This window comes from Bos grunniens, chromosome 21 (genome assembly GCF_055505025.1).
Source record: "Bos grunniens cultivar Pamir isolate PY7600 chromosome 21, Bosgru_T2T1.0, whole genome shotgun sequence".
NCBI lineage: Eukaryota > Metazoa > Chordata > Mammalia > Artiodactyla > Bovidae > Bos > Bos grunniens.
In genome coordinates, this window is record NC_141185.1 from 39,435,370 (window position 1) to 39,455,204 (window position 19,835).

Here is a 19,835-nt window from a genome sequence, read left to right on the forward strand (position 1 = left end):
TCCCTCCCCGTTTTTGCAGCCCAAGCAGAGAGCTGGCTCAGCAGGTGTGAGTGACCTCAAGGAAAGGGCAGGCTGAGACCAGGCCCTGAGCACCAGAGGGTCCTACTCAACAGGCCATGTCCTTGACCATGGGCTTCCTTAGCCCCTGCTATGAAGCATGGAGTCTTCTATAGGAACTGTGCACCAAAGTTTCAGGATAATGTAAAATTTAGAGGATTATAAAACCCTACAGCTTCTCTACTTTCAAGTTTTTTCCTTGAAAATAAACCCCCTTTACTGGTCTCATGGAAGGTGCCCTGACCCTGCTGTACAACACTTTGCAGACACTCATTAAATACAGTCTAGGGACTTCCCTGGTGGTCCAGTGGTTAAGACTCTGAACTTCCAATGCAGGGAGTGTGGGTTTGAGTCCTGGTCGGGGATTTAAGGTCCCACATGCTGCACTGATTGGCCAAATAAATAAATCCTATTTCAATCCATACTATTACCTAATATCTGTATTTTTTAAGACTCCTTTGATGGCTTCACCTTATAAACTAATTTAACTAGATACTTACATCAAATAGAAACTTTATGTTTCACAAGTATTAAAAGTTTATAGATTAATACAACATTGTAAATCAACTATACTTGAGTAAAATTTTTTTTAAAGTTTATTAGAAACATATGTCAGTGTCCCTTTGCGGGAGAGGGCTGGTATTTTACCAGATTAATTCCATCTGCTTACCACACCTGCTAGAAATTTTTCCATTTAACAAAGTTTTCGAGATTAGAATTCATATACATATTTTATGTTAGGTACTATTTTATTTTCTTTTTATTTACAATATAATATTAGTTTCAGGTGTACAATAGTCATTCAAAATTTTTATAGATTATACTCCATTTAAGTTATTGTAAAATATCAGCTAGGGACTTCTCTGGTGGCACAGTGGATAGGAATCCGTCTGCTGATGCAGGGGACAGGGGTTCAATCCCCAGTCCGGGAAGATTCACTTTCTGAGGAGCAACTAAGCCCATGCTCCACAGCTACTGAGGCAGCATGCCCTAGAGCCTGTGCTCCACAACAAAGAGCACCCCTGCTCTCCGAAACTAAGAAAGTAATGAAGACCTGGCACAGCCAAAAAGATACACATTTAAAAAAATATTTCCTGTGCTGTACAATATATCCTGATAGCATTTTTACATATAGTAACCTGTACCTCTTAATCCCCTGGCCTGTCTTGCCCCCTTTTTCCCTTTCACCACTGGTAACCTCTAGTTTGTTTTCTGTACCTGTGAGAAAATTCATATAATTTTAATGCAACTATTAAAAGTAAATTCAATTATAAAAAGTCGTTATTATAGTCATACCTTTAAAAATATTACACAAGAGAAATAAAGAATAGTGACAAGACTGAAATATTTTGAAAAGAACACCAGTTCAATAACACATTAATAAAATGTATTCATAGTTTAATTCTTGCATTTTAAAAATTAAATAAGGACCTAGTGAGTTATTTTTGTATAACAATGTTTGGAGCAAATTTTGTTTTTAAGAAATTAAGCATATTATTAAATACTAGACATATATCTGATGTATAATGCATAACACCTGAGACATTATTGCTATTAAGTTCACTAACATTCTCTTGTAAGCGAACAACAAGAGGATTCTAGAAAAATATCTTGGGTGTATTTATAAAGCCTACATTAGAGTCATTCTTTAAAAAACTAAATTCACTTTTGATAAATTACAATGCAGTTGTGCCTGCAGATGACCATAGAATTCAGAAACAAAGTTACTGAAGATCAAATTCAAACAGTTAATCCTGTTAGCCAAAGCTAACTATGCCTTAGGAAAACAGAACACCAGAATCACACAGCGTTACTAAAAGCATTCCAGCGCAGACTTCAGGAACAGACTTGTGGACATGGTGTGGGAAGGGGAGGGTGGGGCGGATTGACAGAGTAGCATGGAAGCATATACACACCGTATGTAAAATAGAGAGCCAGTGGGAATCTGCTGTGTGACACCGGGAGCTCAGCCCAGTGCTCCGTGACAACCTGGAGGGGTGGGATGGGGTGGGAGACGGGAGGGAGGTTCAAGAGGGAGGGGACATATGTGTACCTGCGGCTGATTCATGTTGATATATGGCAGAAACCAGCACAATATTGTAAAGTAATTATCCTCCAATAAAAAAAGTCATCCAAGATGCGAATGGGGGAAAAGGAGATGTGAGATTTGTGTATATGCCACATTTTGCAGATGTTTTCACTGAAATTTTAGTAACAGTCTTTTACAAAACAGTCTGTAAATATCTCTGGCCCTCAATCTATACTTAGTCTTAAGGGTCATGCCAGGGGCCTGACTTCGAATCAAAACAGACATGGATTTGTAAATACATGTGGTCACAGACCTCACGGACATCGGTCTCCTTCATGACGTGTCTTGTGATATAGCGAACGGAATCCAGTGCAGCTTCCAGGGCGTTTCTAGAAGATCTGGGTCCACGGCTGCTCCGAGCTTCCTCCTTCTGACTGAAGTACCTGTCTACGTGACTTCGCATGCAAAGCAGTTTCGGTAGCTTGTGAAGAAATATCTTGCGGACCCACGGAGCCATAGCGTCGTGCGTTGAGGAAGAACGGTGATGAATGTTGATAGCAAAGACAGTGACCATGATAGACAGTGTCACAAAAATCATCGTGAACACCAGGTACTCTCCAATCAGAGGTATGACTTTGGAAGATGAGGGTATGATCTCTTCAATAACGAGAAGGAAGACAGTCAGAGACACAAGTACTGAAGTGCAGAGACAGATCTTTTCACCTTCATTTGAAGGAAGATAGAAGACAAGTACAGTTAAAAATGAGAGCCCAATACAGGGTATAATGAGGAACAAGGTATAAAAGAGAGGCAGACGCTTAATTACAAACGAGTAAGTGATGTAAGGATACCAGCAACAGCTGTCGGTTCTGTTTCCTTTGCTCCCTGTTGCGCTGACAATTTCCCATTCTCCATTATCAAAAAAATCTCTCTTGTCTACATCTTGGTCCTCCAAAATTATATCAACCTGTGATCCATCGTAAGTCCAAGACCCAAATTTCATGGAACAGTTTTGGAGATCAAATGGGAAAAATGTGACGTCGATGGTACATGAACTTTTGTAGTTTGCCGGTGGAGTCCAGGTCACCGTGCCGTCGTACCTGACGACGGTTTTGGTACTGGCCCCTTCAAAACGTCCATCTGCACTGAAATACACACACACACAGTAACAAGGCAGAGAGTGAACAACCCGGGCGTATGTTTTACAAGCCTAATGTCTATAAGAAAGCTTACATTATAGCATGAAATATTCTTAAAATTATTACACTTGAGATATACCTACAACATGTAGGGGAATCTAGAGTCCTTAAATATCTAACTCTACTGAAGTCGAACCACTGTTTCCATGTCTACTCCAGGACCAACAGATCTGTATTTACAGAATCTAGAGATTCATGTAGTTGAAATGATCTCACTTTGATTACACACAAAAGGTAATTGGCGCTAGTGGTAAAAAACCAATGCAGGAGATGCAAGAGACACGGGTTTGAGCTCTGGGTCAGGAAGATTCCCCTGGGGAAGGAAATGGTGACCCACTCCAGCATTCTTGCCTGGAAAATCTCACGGACAGGGGAGCCTGGTGGGCTACAGTCCATGGGGTCGCAAAGAGTCAGACACGACTGAAGCGACTTAGCATGCATGCACACACAAAATATAACTAGGCTGTTTATAACAGTGGACATGCATAGAGCCAGAACCTGAATCCATATTCCTAGACCCACTCCCTCCAGTGATTGTCCCCCTCCATGACAGATACTGGACACTTCCTACAGTCATGGGGAAAGAACAACCATCCCAAGCTGGGCAGAGCCCTGGAAAACAGCTGTCCCTCTCGAAGTCTGTTACCACGTGAACTCACACACTGGAGAAGTCTAGCGGGAAACACCACCACCAACATGAGCTATCTTTATTGTTCTCTATGTTAAAATTCATGTAGCTTTTGCACACTCCTCTGCAATATATCCATGTTAAATATAAAACTGCAGTGACTTCGAGTAAAATGATGCTTCAGGAAGCTGCATCGTGCTACCTTGCAGCTCTGTTCACTCTTTCCATGTTGAGAAGCATGGAGGTAAAGGTTTAAAAAGTGAGAAACATTTTTGCTCAGCCTTTGCTCTGTCCTCATGCCAATGCCCTTTTGCAAATAACATAAAGTACATTAGGATGAGCACAGATTCCCCAGTGTCCTGGAGTGGTTGGTCCTAGAAAAAAATGAAACTGTCATCCAGAAATACCCTCTCCCCTAAGTCAAAAACCATAATTGAAACACATTTAGGTAGAATACTCATTAATACGAGCTAATAATCAACCCAACATTCCTCACTGTGGGAAAATTATGACAACATAATTTTCAAAATTATTGAAACATCAAGCAAACATCTAAACGTCTAAGCAAAATTAAAAGGATGTGCATTTAAACATAAAGTATGACCTTAACTATTTTAAAAAAATAATACCAAAAAATCTGGAAGGCAGTCAGCAAATATGTAGGCTTGAAAATAGGAGGTAAATAGGAATGTCAGGCTGGTTTACTATGAACACCTCCACCCCCACCACCACATGTGAGCTGTGATCTTAGACAAAACATAACTACCCTTGGCCTCCATTTTCTCATGTGGCACATAAATGTAGTCATCCCTAGTTCGTGAGGTTATCTTGAGACTCAGATGGCTAGAGCACGCACGGCACTGAGCGCACTACCAGGCAGAGTAAGTTCACTGTGCAGGTAAGCCAGCAGCTGTGGCTGGCTCCATGTGCTGGGCTCACGGGACTGACTATGTTTCCCCCAACTTCTTCATACCTTCCTGGACTTTCCAAATGGATTACAAATTTTTAAAATCCAAGAACACTTTTATGATCAGAAAATAATTCACAAGAAAAATGGAGAGAATCCACAGAACATATTTGTAGGCTCACGAAACAAAAGAACACAAGATTAAGTCATGGGACTTTACGTAGGCAAACAATGTTCAAAGGGAATAAAAAAAAAATACTGGTGCCTAATGGTGATATGACTTCTTTCTTAAGAAAACATAAAATGGTATTTTGACTATAACTTACTTATCAAACAAAACGATATCTGGAGTCCAGAGAGAGTCTGAAGGGACACGTATAAGTTTTATTCCACCGTAGTCATCAGGGTTCCATCTTAACTTCACATCTATCCACTCCTTTAAAACAAAGAAACCTGAATCAATTTCAATAAAAGCAATAGCCAAAAACAGTGAAAACTCTACTGTTTTTGCCAAACTCAGATATTTTAGACACGAAGTCACCTCTACTCCCAGCAGAGAAAACTCACCTCCACATCCTTCTTATGGGCACTGGGGGACAGCCCTGTCCCCTCTTGAGGTGGCTGTAACTATGGCCCTCATGAGACAGGTGAGGACCAGAGCTGGGTGCGTTCATTGCTCTGCTCGACACCTCTTCTACCAGCTAACCATACCCAGGAGCTACAGCCTGGTCCAGGCCAGGCAAAGGTCCAGGTTCAAGGAAAACATTCTCTTTTCTAGCCGTTTTGTCATTGACTTAGCTGGACTAGGCCATGCAAAGAGCAGACAGATTTATGACACATTCCACATAGTTAAACACACCATCCCACCTCCACATGGTAATAATTCTGTGATCAGGTAAAGACTTGCACCCCAAGGAAAGCACATACGCCTTTAAAGGGTTTGGGGCTAGAGAACTGGTAGTAAGTATTAAAAATCAGGGACAGGACTTCCCTGGTAATCCAGTGGTTAAGAGTCCACCTACCAATGCAGGGGACACGGGTTCCATCTCTGCCTGGGAAGATTCCATATTCTGCAGGGCAACTAAACCCCTGCACCATAACCACTGAAGCCCCCGTGCCCCAGAGCCCATGCTCCACAACGAGAGATGCCACGGCAATGGGTCTGTGCACCGCAACAGAGAGTAGCCCCCGCTCTCTGCAACTAGAGAAAGCCTGTGCGCAGTAATGAGGACCCAGTGCAATCAAAGATAAATAAAATCAGGGGTAATAAAGAACAAACAAAGGGAAGCACTCAACAGCACTTGGGCACATATGACGGTCCAGAAACAGAAAGAAAGAAAAACTCCTTTATATAAAAGGGACTATGAAAATAAAAATAAATCATTACATTCTTGCCTGCTCCCATCTCACTCAGAGTAAAAACCAAAATCCTACAGTGGCCTAGAAGCCACTACTCATAACCTATGCTAGGAGTACCCATCGGCCTCTGGTAGCTTCGCTGACCTCATCTCCCACTCCCATCCCGTGGCCACTCACCCCTAGCAGCTGGCTTCTTTGCTACTCCCTCAACACACCAGGCACCTTCCAACCTCAGGGCCTTTGCACGTTTGTGTCCCTCTGCCTGGACGCTCCTCCCCCAGATACTTGCGTGGCTTGCTTCTTCTTCAAGTCTTTGTTCAAATCTTACCTTCTCAGTGGCACTTCTCCTGCCATCCAATTTAAAAGTCCAGTCCCCAACACTTCCTGTCTGCCTTTTCAGTATTTTTCTCCAAGCTTATCAGCTTGAAAAGTACTATACAACTTCCTATTTATCCCACTGCCCCCCATTGGAATGACGTTCCTTGAGGGCTAGACTTCTGTCTGTTTTGTTCACTGCTGCTTCCCCAGTGCCCAGAACAGTGCCTGCCAAATGCTAGGCACTCAGTATTAACTGCATGAATACAAGACTCCATCTACCTCACTTTTCTGCCTCCTGCTTGTCCACCGAGACCAAATATTCATGTCCCTTCTGTGCTACAAACTCTGTAATAACAATGGCACCAGTTAACAGTTACATGGCCCTTCAAATTCAATACATACCTGTTTCAACCAGACATTGGTTGTCATTAACTGATTTTTCTCATCCTATAAAATAAAAAAATTTAAAAGGTTGATTATTTCAATTACAGAAATGATAATTCTTTAAGAATTTTATCAGATTTTATATAAGCACTCCTCTCTATAGAATAGTACATTCTGTTCATCAATCCGGTTCTCTAGAAAAGCAGGATCTTTTTTTCCAGCCTAATCTCACATTATTCCTTCCAACATACTCTGTATTTCAGATAACCTGCCATAAAGGCCACCATTGGCATTTTCCCATTTAACGTTAATAGTCTCAAAGACTACATTTCCTTAAATCTAAGATGCAATCTAAGAAGCACAGCATTATTTTATGTACTTAGCACTAAGGAAGAAAGAAAAAGGCTGATAATGAATTGTAAGCTGTCGTTAATTATAAGACATCTTGATTTCAGAAGTACTAAAACGTGGGGAAATGTACATCCTACAATTGGTGAGATACAGTGTATGCATTCTTGAGGGGCTATAACTTGTCATTTGCTTCTGCAAAGGCACAAATGTCAATCTCTCTATGGAGCTGTTATGTAGAAAAAGTGTGGAGGTCAGAGACTTGGATGTTAAATTCATAAAGCTTTTACATCCGACTTTTCTAGAGAACCAGGGGTCCTTGCCACTTAGACCTTCCTATTGTTTCATCTTTGCTTATGCCAGTCCTTCACTGAATTTTCAAGGCCTAATTAAAGTGGCAGCTCTTCCGTTAAATTTTACTGAAATATCATAGAGCCAACTGCACCACTAAAAGATCATCATGGTCATCAACCACAAACGGACCTTGTATAGGATACAATGCTCAGAGCACAGAGACCCACAGAAGCCAAGGCAGTCGCTACAGTTGGGGAAACAGGATGGGGTATAAATAGCTTAGGTGACTAGAGTATCCCCATTGCCTATCCCATCCAAACAACACATGAAGGTCCTAGGAGAAAGGAGCAGGACAGAAAAAAGCATACCCCTAGGCACAAAGGCAGCTGTTAGTCCCTACACGGAGAATGGGTCCTAGGAAACAGCATGGCCATCCCGCTTATGGTGTGTTTTCCAAAGAGCAATTTTCCTCGATTAAAATACTAGCGCTGGAAGGGAACTAGAGATTTTTTCTATCATAATCCCTTCATTTTGCAAACGTGGAAACTGGCCCAATGGAAACTTGCTTAAAATCACACCACCAGTTTGTGGGTAAAATCTACTCTAGAACTCAAAACTCCCAAATTTAAACCCTACACCACCAGCTCTACTGCCCACCCCAAAGTCACACACCATCCAGAATAACTGCTGAGCCCTCTATTAGAATATGCCTTTCAGGCAGAAGTTCTAAACAGAGGCATCAAAAATTAGGGGAGTTTTGGTAAACACATAATAGGCATGCTGCATGCCAGTAGGTCATCTGTGAGACTCTGATGAAAATTATAGACCATTTCCCCAGAAAATGTGAACACACATCAATTTTACCCTGTGAGGTAGGACCTAGTCAGTACTTAGTATCTTCAACAGTAACATAGATAAAAGAATAATCCATAAATTCACAACTGGCTCAAAAGATGTGGAAGTAGCCATTGACTCAGGGGATATAGCTTATTTCAATCTCAAGTGTCTCTCGAGCATCTGTCGTGTGTTTAACCCAGTGGAGGATGCAACTGAGGAAAGAAAAGTGTAAGATGACACTCAAGAGGAAACCACAAATAAATGAAATGTTAATACTCATAAGCAAAGCAGAAAAGTTTTAGGATTAGTAGATTGATTTTAACCTGACCATAAAAATAAAATCAAAACAAACAAGCCAACACTGAGGTTTTAACAAGAGAGCGAGAACACAATGGAACGGGAATCTGAGGAAACTTCCAGAGCCACTAAACATGACCACAAGGTTGCAGGGCAAAGACTTCAGCGATGGAAAGGAACATAAACCTACTGATAAGCAATTCAGTGAAATTCTGGTCTCAATGTCCAGGACCCTTGGCCCTCATCTTCCTTCACTACAGTCCCCCTACCCTCCCACTGCCATGACTGTACATTTTCTGGGCTGTTCTCTTAAGAGGCCACCCTTCCTCAACTTCTCTGCTTGGCTAACCCACCCACTTTCTATGAATGTTTTTGAAGGATCAGGCTCCTGCTCTCTCTGCTTTAAAAACGCACCAATTCAAAGCTTTTAACAATCACCCCTAGGCCAGTAATTCCAAAATGACATCCTCAGCCTTGTCTCTCACTTCAGACCCAGACTTGACCTTCCAGGGGCCTTGCCAACATTTTCTTTTGAATGCACCACGATGGCCTCATAGCAAAAGCAAATCCATCATCTTCTCTGTCCTGCCTCCATCACAACTAGGTTTTACTTTCCAATTGGTTACCCTTCTAACCATCCAGGCTTCAGAATCAGACGCCTCCCCCCATACTCAGTGGTCAAGTCCTGTTCCTTCTTATATGTGGTCTTCTAACTTGCCTCTCAAGCTTCTAATCTTTCCCTCCTCAAAGCCATGTATTTGTATTAATCTTCCTAAAGTTCTGCTTTTACCATGTCTGTTACCCATCAGATCTCTCATTCACTCAGCATTTACTCTGTGCCAGACACCATGTTAGAAGAGACACAAGGACTAAGGCTCACTCTGCCTTAGTGAGGAGGCAGCACATGAGTGCCAGTCAGTGTAACTGGATCAGAGGAGAGACTGTCTTCAGAAGTTTGGATTTCAGAGCCTGACAGACGAATTTGGCCTTGCAGGAAAAATGGCTTGTGCTGAGAAGGAAAGTCCCCCAAACAGCGACGGCGGGAGCAAAGGCACAGTGGCAGCCAGGTATCACTCGCCACCTCCTCTCCCGTCCAGTCACACCATTGATCTGAACCGCTCAACAAAAAGGCTTAGCATCACTTATGTAATCACTGTGATCATCCTGTTCCTTGTTATTAAAGTTCTTTCTTCTCTGCGTGCCAGATCCTATGCTTAGCACAAGGCCAGCTCAAGCACTCTGCCTTCTTTGATAGTCTCAGTCACCAAGATCTGAATAGCCAGATTTCTGTGACATCACGCTTTAGTACTGCAGTGTTCTACCCTTACTCCATTTACATGCTAACGATCCCAACTGGAAAGAAAGGTTGAAAGCAAGTCCTAGTAACTACATCCTACTTCCCTATTTTTAATTTATATTTAAAATCTCCCTGGATTGCCCTGCAAAGGATCAAGCACAGAATCCATATTGATTGATCTTTCTGGAAGGAATGTGGTGACCTATATTAATCAACAGACTTCAAAAACTGTATATCTTTTGATTCACCACCTTCCTTGCTTATTATGTACAAATATATTCATCATTGTCATTTATAATAGGAAAAATTGGGAACAATTTTACAAAAGTTTCTGCTATTATAAAAGAATGTTTAAAATAAATTATAAATTAAATATAGCCATTAAAAATTAATTTAAAGATTATGTATTAACATAAAAAATGTTCATCACATAACAATAGGGGAAAAAGTAGTAATCAAAATTATATCTAAAATAATATCACAATTTTATAACGTACTCATAAAGAAAAAACTGGCAAGAAATACAACCAAACATGACCAGTGGTCACCTCTGGGTGGTAGAATTACAGTCAATTTTTGTTTTCTTATTTGTATTTTTTTGAACTTTCAAAACTCTTTCCAAAAACCATGCACTGCTTCTATAATCAGAAAATAAAGGCACACTTATGTTACACACACACACACACACACACACAAATACTTGTCAACTATTCTGGGAACACAACAGGGAAATAATTATTGATTAATATGATCAGAACAAGAAGAAACTAGATTGAAAATTAGTGTGAACCTTTTAGTTTAAAATAGAATCTCTTGACAACAAAAACAAGTTTATGAAGAGAATTTACTTCCTGGTAAATCTCACATGAAAAGATCTCAGAAACACTAAGTGTGATACTAAAGCAATAATCTGTTGAGATCCTTTTTGGTTCTAAAAATCTACAACTCTAACTCTTGGATTTTTTCTTTTAAAATTTTGATCTTTTGGTCATATTTTTAAAACACATTTAAGGAGAAACTTCCATATAAAATATTTAATCACTTCGAATTTATTAAGAATAGGCCTATTTTAATCACCAAATGAGATAAAATGATTTCTAAACTCTACCAGATTACATAAACATACAGTATTCCTGTGTCTGCAGTGTAATCATTGTTTTTCCCTGGTGAGCTCCTTGAGGACAACGGCCGTGTTCATTCACCCGTTATCTCTGTGGCCTGGCACGGCGCTTGCGTGCACAAGACGCTCTGCATAAACCTGTGTGAAACGAATACATAATGACGCGCACACCTACCACATCCACTAACTGAGATATTGCGAGGCCGAACTTTATTTTTATTCTGTCATTCAGGTGTTCCACAGGACGAACCCATCTTTCGTAGTCTTGAAATAAATCCTTAAACAAACTATCTTCGTGTTTGGCAACAACGGATGGTTCAGCTAATCCTGTACAACAAATTTTTGGAAGTTAGTGGATTGGCTTCTCTCCCATGAAACACATAGACTTTTAAAAAGTTCAGCATTACGAATGAACCAAAGGGGGCGACAGAGGATGAGATGGTTGGATGGCATCATCGACTCAAAGGACATGAGTTTGAGCAAACCCTGGGAGATCGTGAAGGACAGGGAAGCCTGCATGCTGCAGTCCATGGGGTCACAAAGAGTTGGACGCGACTGAGCGACTGAACAACAACAAAGTATTATTTAGGCTATTGACATAGGAGATTTTAATATAAAATATTAATACAAATGTTTGTGATCCAGGAGGGACACTCTGGCTCAGATCTATTTCTTAGTTAAATCAGATTATTCACATGGAAATAGGCTGAGTTCCATAAGAAGCACTCAGTACTTAACACAGAGTAATTTAACACCTAAGTAACAAAAGCTTTTAAATTACCAGGGCTGGGGGGTTGCTTGTCATAAAACTCCAAACCTAGAAAACAGATGTATTAAAATGTATTGGTAAACTGGTGCCAGTGGTAAAGAACCCACCTGCCAATGCAGAAGACATAAGAGACGTGCTTCAATCCCTGAGTCTGGAAGATCCCTGGAAAAGGAAATGGCAACCCACTCCAGTATTCTTGCCTGCAGAAACCCATGGGCAAAGGAGCCTGGCAGGCTATAGTCCACTCGGTTGCAAAGAGTCGGATACGACTAAGCAACTTAGCATGCAGCATAAATATAAAATAAACCTGCTTTAATTTGTTGTTGTTGTTCAGTCACTATGTCGTATCCAACTCCTTGAGACCCCATGAACTGTATGCTTTAATTTAAATGCATTTAATATATACAAACACATAAATATTGAGTAAATTATTCAGCTTTGTCATATCTTTGCTACACATTGTATACAATTACCTTAGGGTTCAAGACTTAAAAAAAAAAGACAAAATTTTAAAAGTTTGAGATGCCATAGCCAAAGATTAATTAGATTTATGGATCATAGTAATGTTTACACTTCTACTGAGTTTAAATATGTCTCTTTAAAGAAATGGGTTTTTAGTGTTTTATGGACACTGGAGTGTATCTGTTAGGAAATGTGGAATCCGTGAAATTCAAGGATGATATTTACTCAAAACTCATGATTTTACAAAGAAAAAACACTTATTTAAAACAAAATGTCAATGGCTTATTTATCATAAAGTATATATTGCAGGTTTGGAGTAGCTAGTGTTGATCTTTCTCTAACCTGAAAAAATGATTTGACAGAAAATTAGCACTTTCACAAAATCTCTTTTTGTTATGAGAGACCATGTTTTCTATGTAGAGCTATTAAAAAGTATCTAGTTATTTTAGCTAGAGGAAATCCATCCTCTGATTTTCTCTCACTGCCTATTCCTTAATTAATAGAGCAGCTCAGTCTTCAGAGTTTATGTCTTGCTTCCCTAGGCTATTTAAGATATTTGATTTAACCTATAAATACCATAAGTTTGTGCCATGCCTCTGTAAAAGTCTCCTGCTGAAATGCACAGTATTGGAGCTATTGCAATTCAATTAGAATATTATACACGAAGGAGTCATTCTCTGTAATGTTTAAAAGCTGTTAATTTCAGAGGTTAAAGTTAAAATAGCATTATTGACCAGTTTCTCCTATTCTAATTCTATTTTAAAATGTTATAGTCTCTGAAACACCAAAACTTTAAGGTTGTTTAAAAGACAGCGATAACACTCTGATGGGATTGGGTAAATATTGGATGGTCATGTATATCATGTGTATAGTGAAAACATCTATGCCAGGCACTGAATTTCTGAGAGACTTTTCAGAACCATGAGGTTTGTGTCCAGAAATGCTGTTGAGGGAAGTTCCTTTTCCATTTTAGGTTATTACAAGATACCGTGTCTAGTTCCCTGTGCTATACAGTAGGTCCTAAAAATTTTTTTTTAATGTTTTTTAATAGCATCTAAGAAAACTTTTCTCCTTTGCTTTTCACTTCTCTTCTTTTCACAGCTATTTGTAAGGCCTCCCCAGACCGCCATCTTGCTTTTTTGCATTTCTTTTCCATGGGGATGGTCTTGATCCCTGTCTCCTGTACAATGTCACGAACCTCATTCCATTGTTCATCAGGCACTCTATCTATCAGATCTAGGCCCTTAAATCTATTTCTCACTTCCACTGTATAATCATAAGGGATCTGATTTAGGTCATACCTGAATGGTCTAGTGGTTTTCTCTACTTTCTTCAATTTAAGTCTGAATTTGGTAATAAGGAGTTCATGATCTGAGCCACAGTCAGCTCCTGGTCTTGTTTTGGCTGACTGTATAGAGCTTCTCCATCTTTGTCTGCAAAGAAAATAATCAATCTGATTTTGGTGTTGACCATCTGGTGATGTCCATGTGTAGAGCCTTCTCTCGTGTTGTTGGAAGAGGGTGTTTGCTATGACCAGTGCATTTTCTTGGCAAAACTCTATTAGTCTTTGTCCTGCTTCATTCCGTATTCCAAGGCCAAATTTGCCTGTCACTCCAGGTGTTTCTTGACTTCCTACTTTTGCATTCCAGTCCCCTATAATGAAAAGGACATCTTTTTTGGGTGTTAGTTCTAAAAGGTCTTGTAGGTCTTCATAGAACCGTCCAACTTCAGCTTCTTCAGTGTTACTGGTTGGGGCATAGACTTGGATTGCTGTGATATTGAATGGTTTGCCTTGGAAACGAACAGAGATCATTCTGTCATTTTTGAGATTGCATCCAAGTACTGTGTTTCGGACTCTTTTGTTGACCATGATGGCTACTCCATTTCTTCTGAGGGATTCCTGCCCACAGTAGTAGATATAATGGTCATCTGAGTTAAATTCACCCATTCCAGTCCATTTAGTTTGCTGATTCCTAGAATGTTGACATTCACTCTTGCCATCTTTTGTTTGACCACTTCCAATTTGCCTTGATTCATGGACCTGACATTCCAGGTTCCTATGCAATATTGCTCTTTACAGCATCGGACCTTGCTTCTATCACCAGTCACATCCACAGCTGGGTATTGGTTTTGCTTTGGCTCCATCCCTTCATTCTTTCTGGAGTTATTTCTCCACTGATCTCCAGTAGCATATTGGGCACCTACTGACCTGGGGAGTTCCTCTTTCAGTATCCTATCATTTTGCCTTTTCATACTGTTCATGGGGTTCTCAAGGCAAGAATACTGAAGTGGTTTGCCATTCCCTTCTCCAGTGGACCACATTCTTTCAGAGTTCCAAAGAACAGCAAGAAGAGATAAGAAAGCCTTCCTCAGCGATCAATGCAAAGAAATAGAGGAAAACAACAGAATGGGAAAGACTAGAGATCTCTTCAAGAAAATTAGAGATACCAAGGGAACATTTCATGCAAAGATGGGCTCGATAAAGGACAGAAATGGTATGGACCTAACAGAAGCAGAAGATATTAAGAAGAGGTGGCAAGAATACACAGAAGAACTGTACAAAAAAGATCTACATGACCCAGATAATCATGATGGTGTGATCACTGACCTAGAGCCAGACATCCTGGAATGTGAAGTCAAGTGGGCCTTAGAAAGCATCACTACAACCAAAGCTAGTGGAGATGATGGAATTCCAGTTGAGCTATTTCAAATACTGAAAGATGATGCTGTAAAAGTGCTGCACTCAATATGCCAGCAAATTTGGAAAACTCAGCAGTGGCCACAGGACTGGAAAAGGTCAGTTTTCATTCCAATCCCAAAGAAAGGCAATGCCAAAGAAGGCTCAAACTACCGCACAATTGCACTCATCTCACATGCTAGTAAAGTAATGCTCAAAATTTCCAAGCCAGGCTTCAGCAATACATGAACCGTGAACTTCCTGACGTTCAAGCTGGTTTTAGAAAAGGCAGAGGAACTAGAGGTCAAATTGCCAACATCCGCTGGATCATGGAAAAAGCAAGAGAGTTCCATAAAAACATCTATTTCTGCTTTATTGACTATGCCAAAGCCTTTGACTGTGTGGCTCACAATAAACTGTGGGAAATTCTGAAAGAGATGGGAATACCAGACCACCTGACCTGCCTCTTGAGAAATGTGTAGGCAGGTCAGGAAGCAACAGTTAGAACTGTACATGGAACAACAGACTGGTTCCAAATAGGAAAGGGAGTACGTCAAGGCTGTATATTGCCACCGTGCTTATTTAACTTATATGCTGAGTACATCATGAGAAACGCTGGACTGGAAGAAACACAAGCTGGAATCAAGATTGCCGGGAGAAATATCAATAACCTCAGATATGCAGATGACACCACCCTTATGGCAGAAAGTGAAGAGGAACTAAAAAGCCTCTTGATGAAAGTGAAAGTGGAGAGTGAAAAAGTTGGCTTAAAACTCAACATTCAGAAAACGAAGATCATGGCATCCGGTCCCATCACTTCATGGGAAATAGATGGGGAAACAGTGGAAACAGTGTCAGACTGTATTTTTTTGGGCTCCAAAGTCACTGCAGATGGTGACTGCAGCCATGAAATTAAAAGACGCTTACTCCTCGGAAGGAAGGTTATGACCAACCTAGACAGCATATTCAAAAGCAGAGACATTACTTTGCCAACAAAGGTCCGTCTAGTCAAGGCTATGGTTTTTCCAGTGGTCATGTATGGATGTGAGAGTTGGACTGTGAAGAAGGCTGAGCACTGAAGAATTGATGCTTTTGAACTGTGGTGTTGGAGAAGACTCGTGAGAGTCCCTTGGACTGTAAGGAGATCCAACCAGTCCATTCTGAAGGAGATCAGCCCTGGGATATCTTTGGAAGGAATGATGCTAAAGCTGAAACTCCAGTACTTTGGTCACCTCATGTGAAGAGTTGACTCATTGGAAAAGACTCTGATGCTGGGAGGGATTGGGGGCAAGAGGAGAAGGGGACGACAGAGGATGAGATGGCTGGATGGCATCACTGACTCGATGGACGTGAGTCTGGGTGAACTCTGGGAGTTGGTGATGGACAGGGAGGCCTGGTGTGCTGCGATTCATGGGGTCACAAAGAGTTGGACACGACTGAGCAACTGGACTGAACTGAACTGAAGGAAACTTTGTCTTAGGGGAAAAAAAATACTAACTCGAATTGCCACCTTAAATTTTGTTTGAAAGAAAGTAGATAGGGTATAAATAAATAAAATGATAATCATTCTACTTAATGGGAACCCTTAAGGTGCTACCTTGTGAACACCTTCTCAGTACATCCAATACTAGAAATAACAGTTTCCTAGTTCAATGTTACAGAAATGATAGATGCAAAGGTCCATGGTATTTTAGCACAGAAACTTAATGGTGCACTCACACTCTACTTAGAGGCTATGTTTCTTCATCTGGTTCTAAGTGTTTTCAGTTTATACTGCTCATAAACCCCAAAATATTAAGAAGGAGATGATCCAGCACATCCCCTTACTTAACAAATGAGGATATAGACCAGAAAGGCCAGCGCTACAGAGCTCATCAGCGGCAGAGCTCAGCTCCCCGCAGCCTCTTCCTCTTTCCACATTAACTTCTTCCACCTCATGACAACTGGAAAAGAGGTTTAAGGTTATATCCCCTGACAGCTCAAGCCCCACCAATGTTTGCTCATTCATTCAACAAACATTTAACAGAATATGCCTTGTATCAGGCACTATGCCAAATGCTGGAAATGCACTAGTACTCAAACACAGGTAAATCCACATTTACCATCTAGTAGTAAGGACTGATTCAGAAAATGTGATACTATATATAAGCTAACTTCTATAGAAACTGAATCAAACTAAAAAATTATTTTTAAAAATTTGTTGTGAATAATTAACATTTGCTCATCCTACTCAAAATAAATACTTTAAAGCAATCGCTTTCAACCTAGGTTCCTAGGAATCCTGTGGCAATTACTATACAGAAAGTACCCTACGTATGAATGAGTTCTGTTCTGAGGGTGTACTCATAAGTCAAATTTGTTCGTAAGTCTAACAAAGTTAGCCTAGATATCCAACTAACACAGCTGAATAGTACTGTACTGAGTAGGTTTATAATACTTTGCACACAAATAATACATAAGAAACAAACACAAAAAATAAAATATTTTTCATCTTAGAGTACCTTGAAAATATAGAAGTACAGTACAACAGTTGGCATACAGGGGCACGTTCACATCTTAAAAGTTCACAACCTGAAGGTTCATATGTAAGGGACTTACTGTATTGCTCTGCACTATTTTTCAATTATGTCACATAAGTCATGGGTCTCCAGGAAACCAATGTCCTGGAATGCAGGAATCATTTCTTTAGTTTGGCATTCCTACAGCATTATACTTAGTGCTGATCACAGTACTAAGTTAAGAGTAGCTTTTCTTCCCTTACTACTTAAAGAGAGAAACAGGAGAAATAATTTGTAAATTATACATCTGACAAGGGACTTGAATAATAAAAGACTCAATAACCTAATCAATTTAAAAACAGATAGTTCAGTTCAGTTCAGTCACTCAGTCGTGTCCAACTCTTTGCAATCCTATGGACTGCAGCACGCCAGACTTTCCTGTCCGATACCAACTCCTGGAGCTTGCTCAAACTCATGTCCATCGAGTCAGTGATACCATCTAACCATCTCATCCTGTGTTGTCCCTTTCTCCTCCTGCCTTCAATCTTTCCCAGCATTAGGGTCTTTTCCAATCAATTGGCTCTTTATATCAGGTGGCCAAAGTATTGGAGTTTCAGCTTCAGCATCAGTCCTTCCTTTTCCTGAATATTCAGGACTGATTTGCTTTAGGATTGACTGGTTTGATCTCCTTGCAGTCCAAGGGACTCTCAAGAGTCAATTCTTCAGCACTCAGCTTTCTTCATAGTTCAACTCTCACATCCATACATGACTACTGGAAAAACCATAGCTTTGACTAGATGGACCTTTGTTGGCAAAGTAATTTCTCTGTTTTTTAATATGCTGTCTAGTTTGGTCATTGCTTTTCCTCCAAGGAGCAAGTGAAAGAAAGGCCAATAATTACACGAAAAGATGTTCAAAACCTTTAGCCATGAGATACCATGTCATACCCCCTAAGATGGCTATAATAAGTAATACAGATAATAACATGTTTTTTGGTTAAAATGTGGAGAAATTGGGACCCTTAAAGCTATGCTTTTTCTAGTAGTCATTTACAAATGTGAGAGCTGGACAATAAAAAAGGCTGAGTACCAAAGAACTGATGCCTTTGAACAGTGGTGCTGGGTAAGACTCTTGAGAGTCTCCTGGACAGCAAGGAGATCAAACCAGTCAATCCTAAAGCAAATCAGTCCTGAATATTCAGGAAAAGGAAGGACTGATGCTGAAGCTGAAGCTCCAATACTTTGGCCACCTGGTGTAAAGAGCCAATTGATTGGAAAAGACCCTAATGCTGGGAAAGATTGAAGGCAGGAGGAGAAGGGGCTGACAGAGGATGAGATGGTTGGATGGCATCACCAACTCAATGGACATGAGTTTGAGCAAACTCTGGGAGGTGGTAAAGGACAGGGAAGCCTGGTGTGATGCAGTCCATGGAGTTGCAAAGAGTCAGACACGACTGAGCGACTGAACAACAACCCCAGGTCCTAACAACATACTGGCACAGAGCAGATGGTCTGTGTGTTGAATGCATACATGAACAGATGAAGAAGTTAATACCATCTGACAATTTCCATTTATTTCTAGTAATTCAGAATTTCATCCTTGGTTGTGAAAGCAACTGTCACAAGAGCTACAGAAGTTCACTATTAAGGATTAAGAGTCCCACTAGACATCTTTTTAAAGGTAGAGAGGCCTTGTGCTACTCAGATTTGAGTATGAAGAGAGGCAATATAACATGCTGGCTAAGAACTAGTAGATTTTAAGTCCACGAGTTGGGTTCTATCTATCCTCTAATACTTATTGTCTGACCTGGAGATATAACTTCTTTGCATATTAGTTTTATCATCTGTAAAACTGGTCTAAAACAATACCAACCTAATAAGGTTATTGTGAGGATTAAGGAAAACTGTGCCTGTAAGTGCCAGCACAGTCATTCTTATTCGCCTATAAATGACTGCTAAAGTAAGGATAACTGATAGACCTCAAAAGGCAAATACACCAAAGTACTATCACAAAGCAATTACTGCCTGTAGAGCTCTGATTTCTACATAAAACTTTCCTGATAGCCTAACAAAGATCATCTCCCTATAGAATACCACAGAAAATGGAAACTTGCAAAAAAAAAATAAAAATAATGAAGGAATAACATATCTGTGGCACTGGGCACCCTCAACACTGCAATGACAGTTCAGTGAAAAGCTATCCTCAAGTCTCTACCCTTTACAGCTAATAATAATAATTAGAATACCAACCTACTAATAGCACATGAATCACATTATCTCAGAAAAACAAAGAGAACCTAGCAGTGAAACACACTAAAAGTAGGACAAGAATAAGAACAAAAAACTAATGGACAAT

At 40.2% G+C, this 19,835-nt stretch overlaps 1 protein-coding gene across 2 annotated transcripts in view; it reads right to left on the bottom strand.

Annotated features, from left to right (window-relative positions):
• The window catches only part of CHRNA5 (cholinergic receptor nicotinic alpha 5 subunit), a 28,233-nt gene that overhangs the window by 1,246 nt on the left and 7,152 nt on the right, over positions 1-19,835 (bottom strand). Inside the window, exons 2-6 of one of the 2 annotated variants that reach the window (XR_015149834.1) lie at positions 11,250-11,401; positions 6,900-6,944; positions 5,147-5,256; positions 2,938-3,231; positions 2,400-2,582 (exon numbers count right to left, since the gene is read on the bottom strand). Coding sequence is in view for 1 of the 2 variants with exons in the window: in XM_086364013.1 (XP_086220139.1) it covers positions 2,400-3,231; positions 5,147-5,256; positions 6,900-6,944; positions 11,250-11,401 (1,139 nt within the window). In the remaining variant the exon portion in view is untranslated. Of the gene's footprint in view, positions 1-2,399; positions 3,232-5,146; positions 5,257-6,899; positions 6,945-11,249; positions 11,402-19,835 lie in introns of both variants that reach the window. The other variant, XM_086364013.1, reaches the window with a different exon arrangement.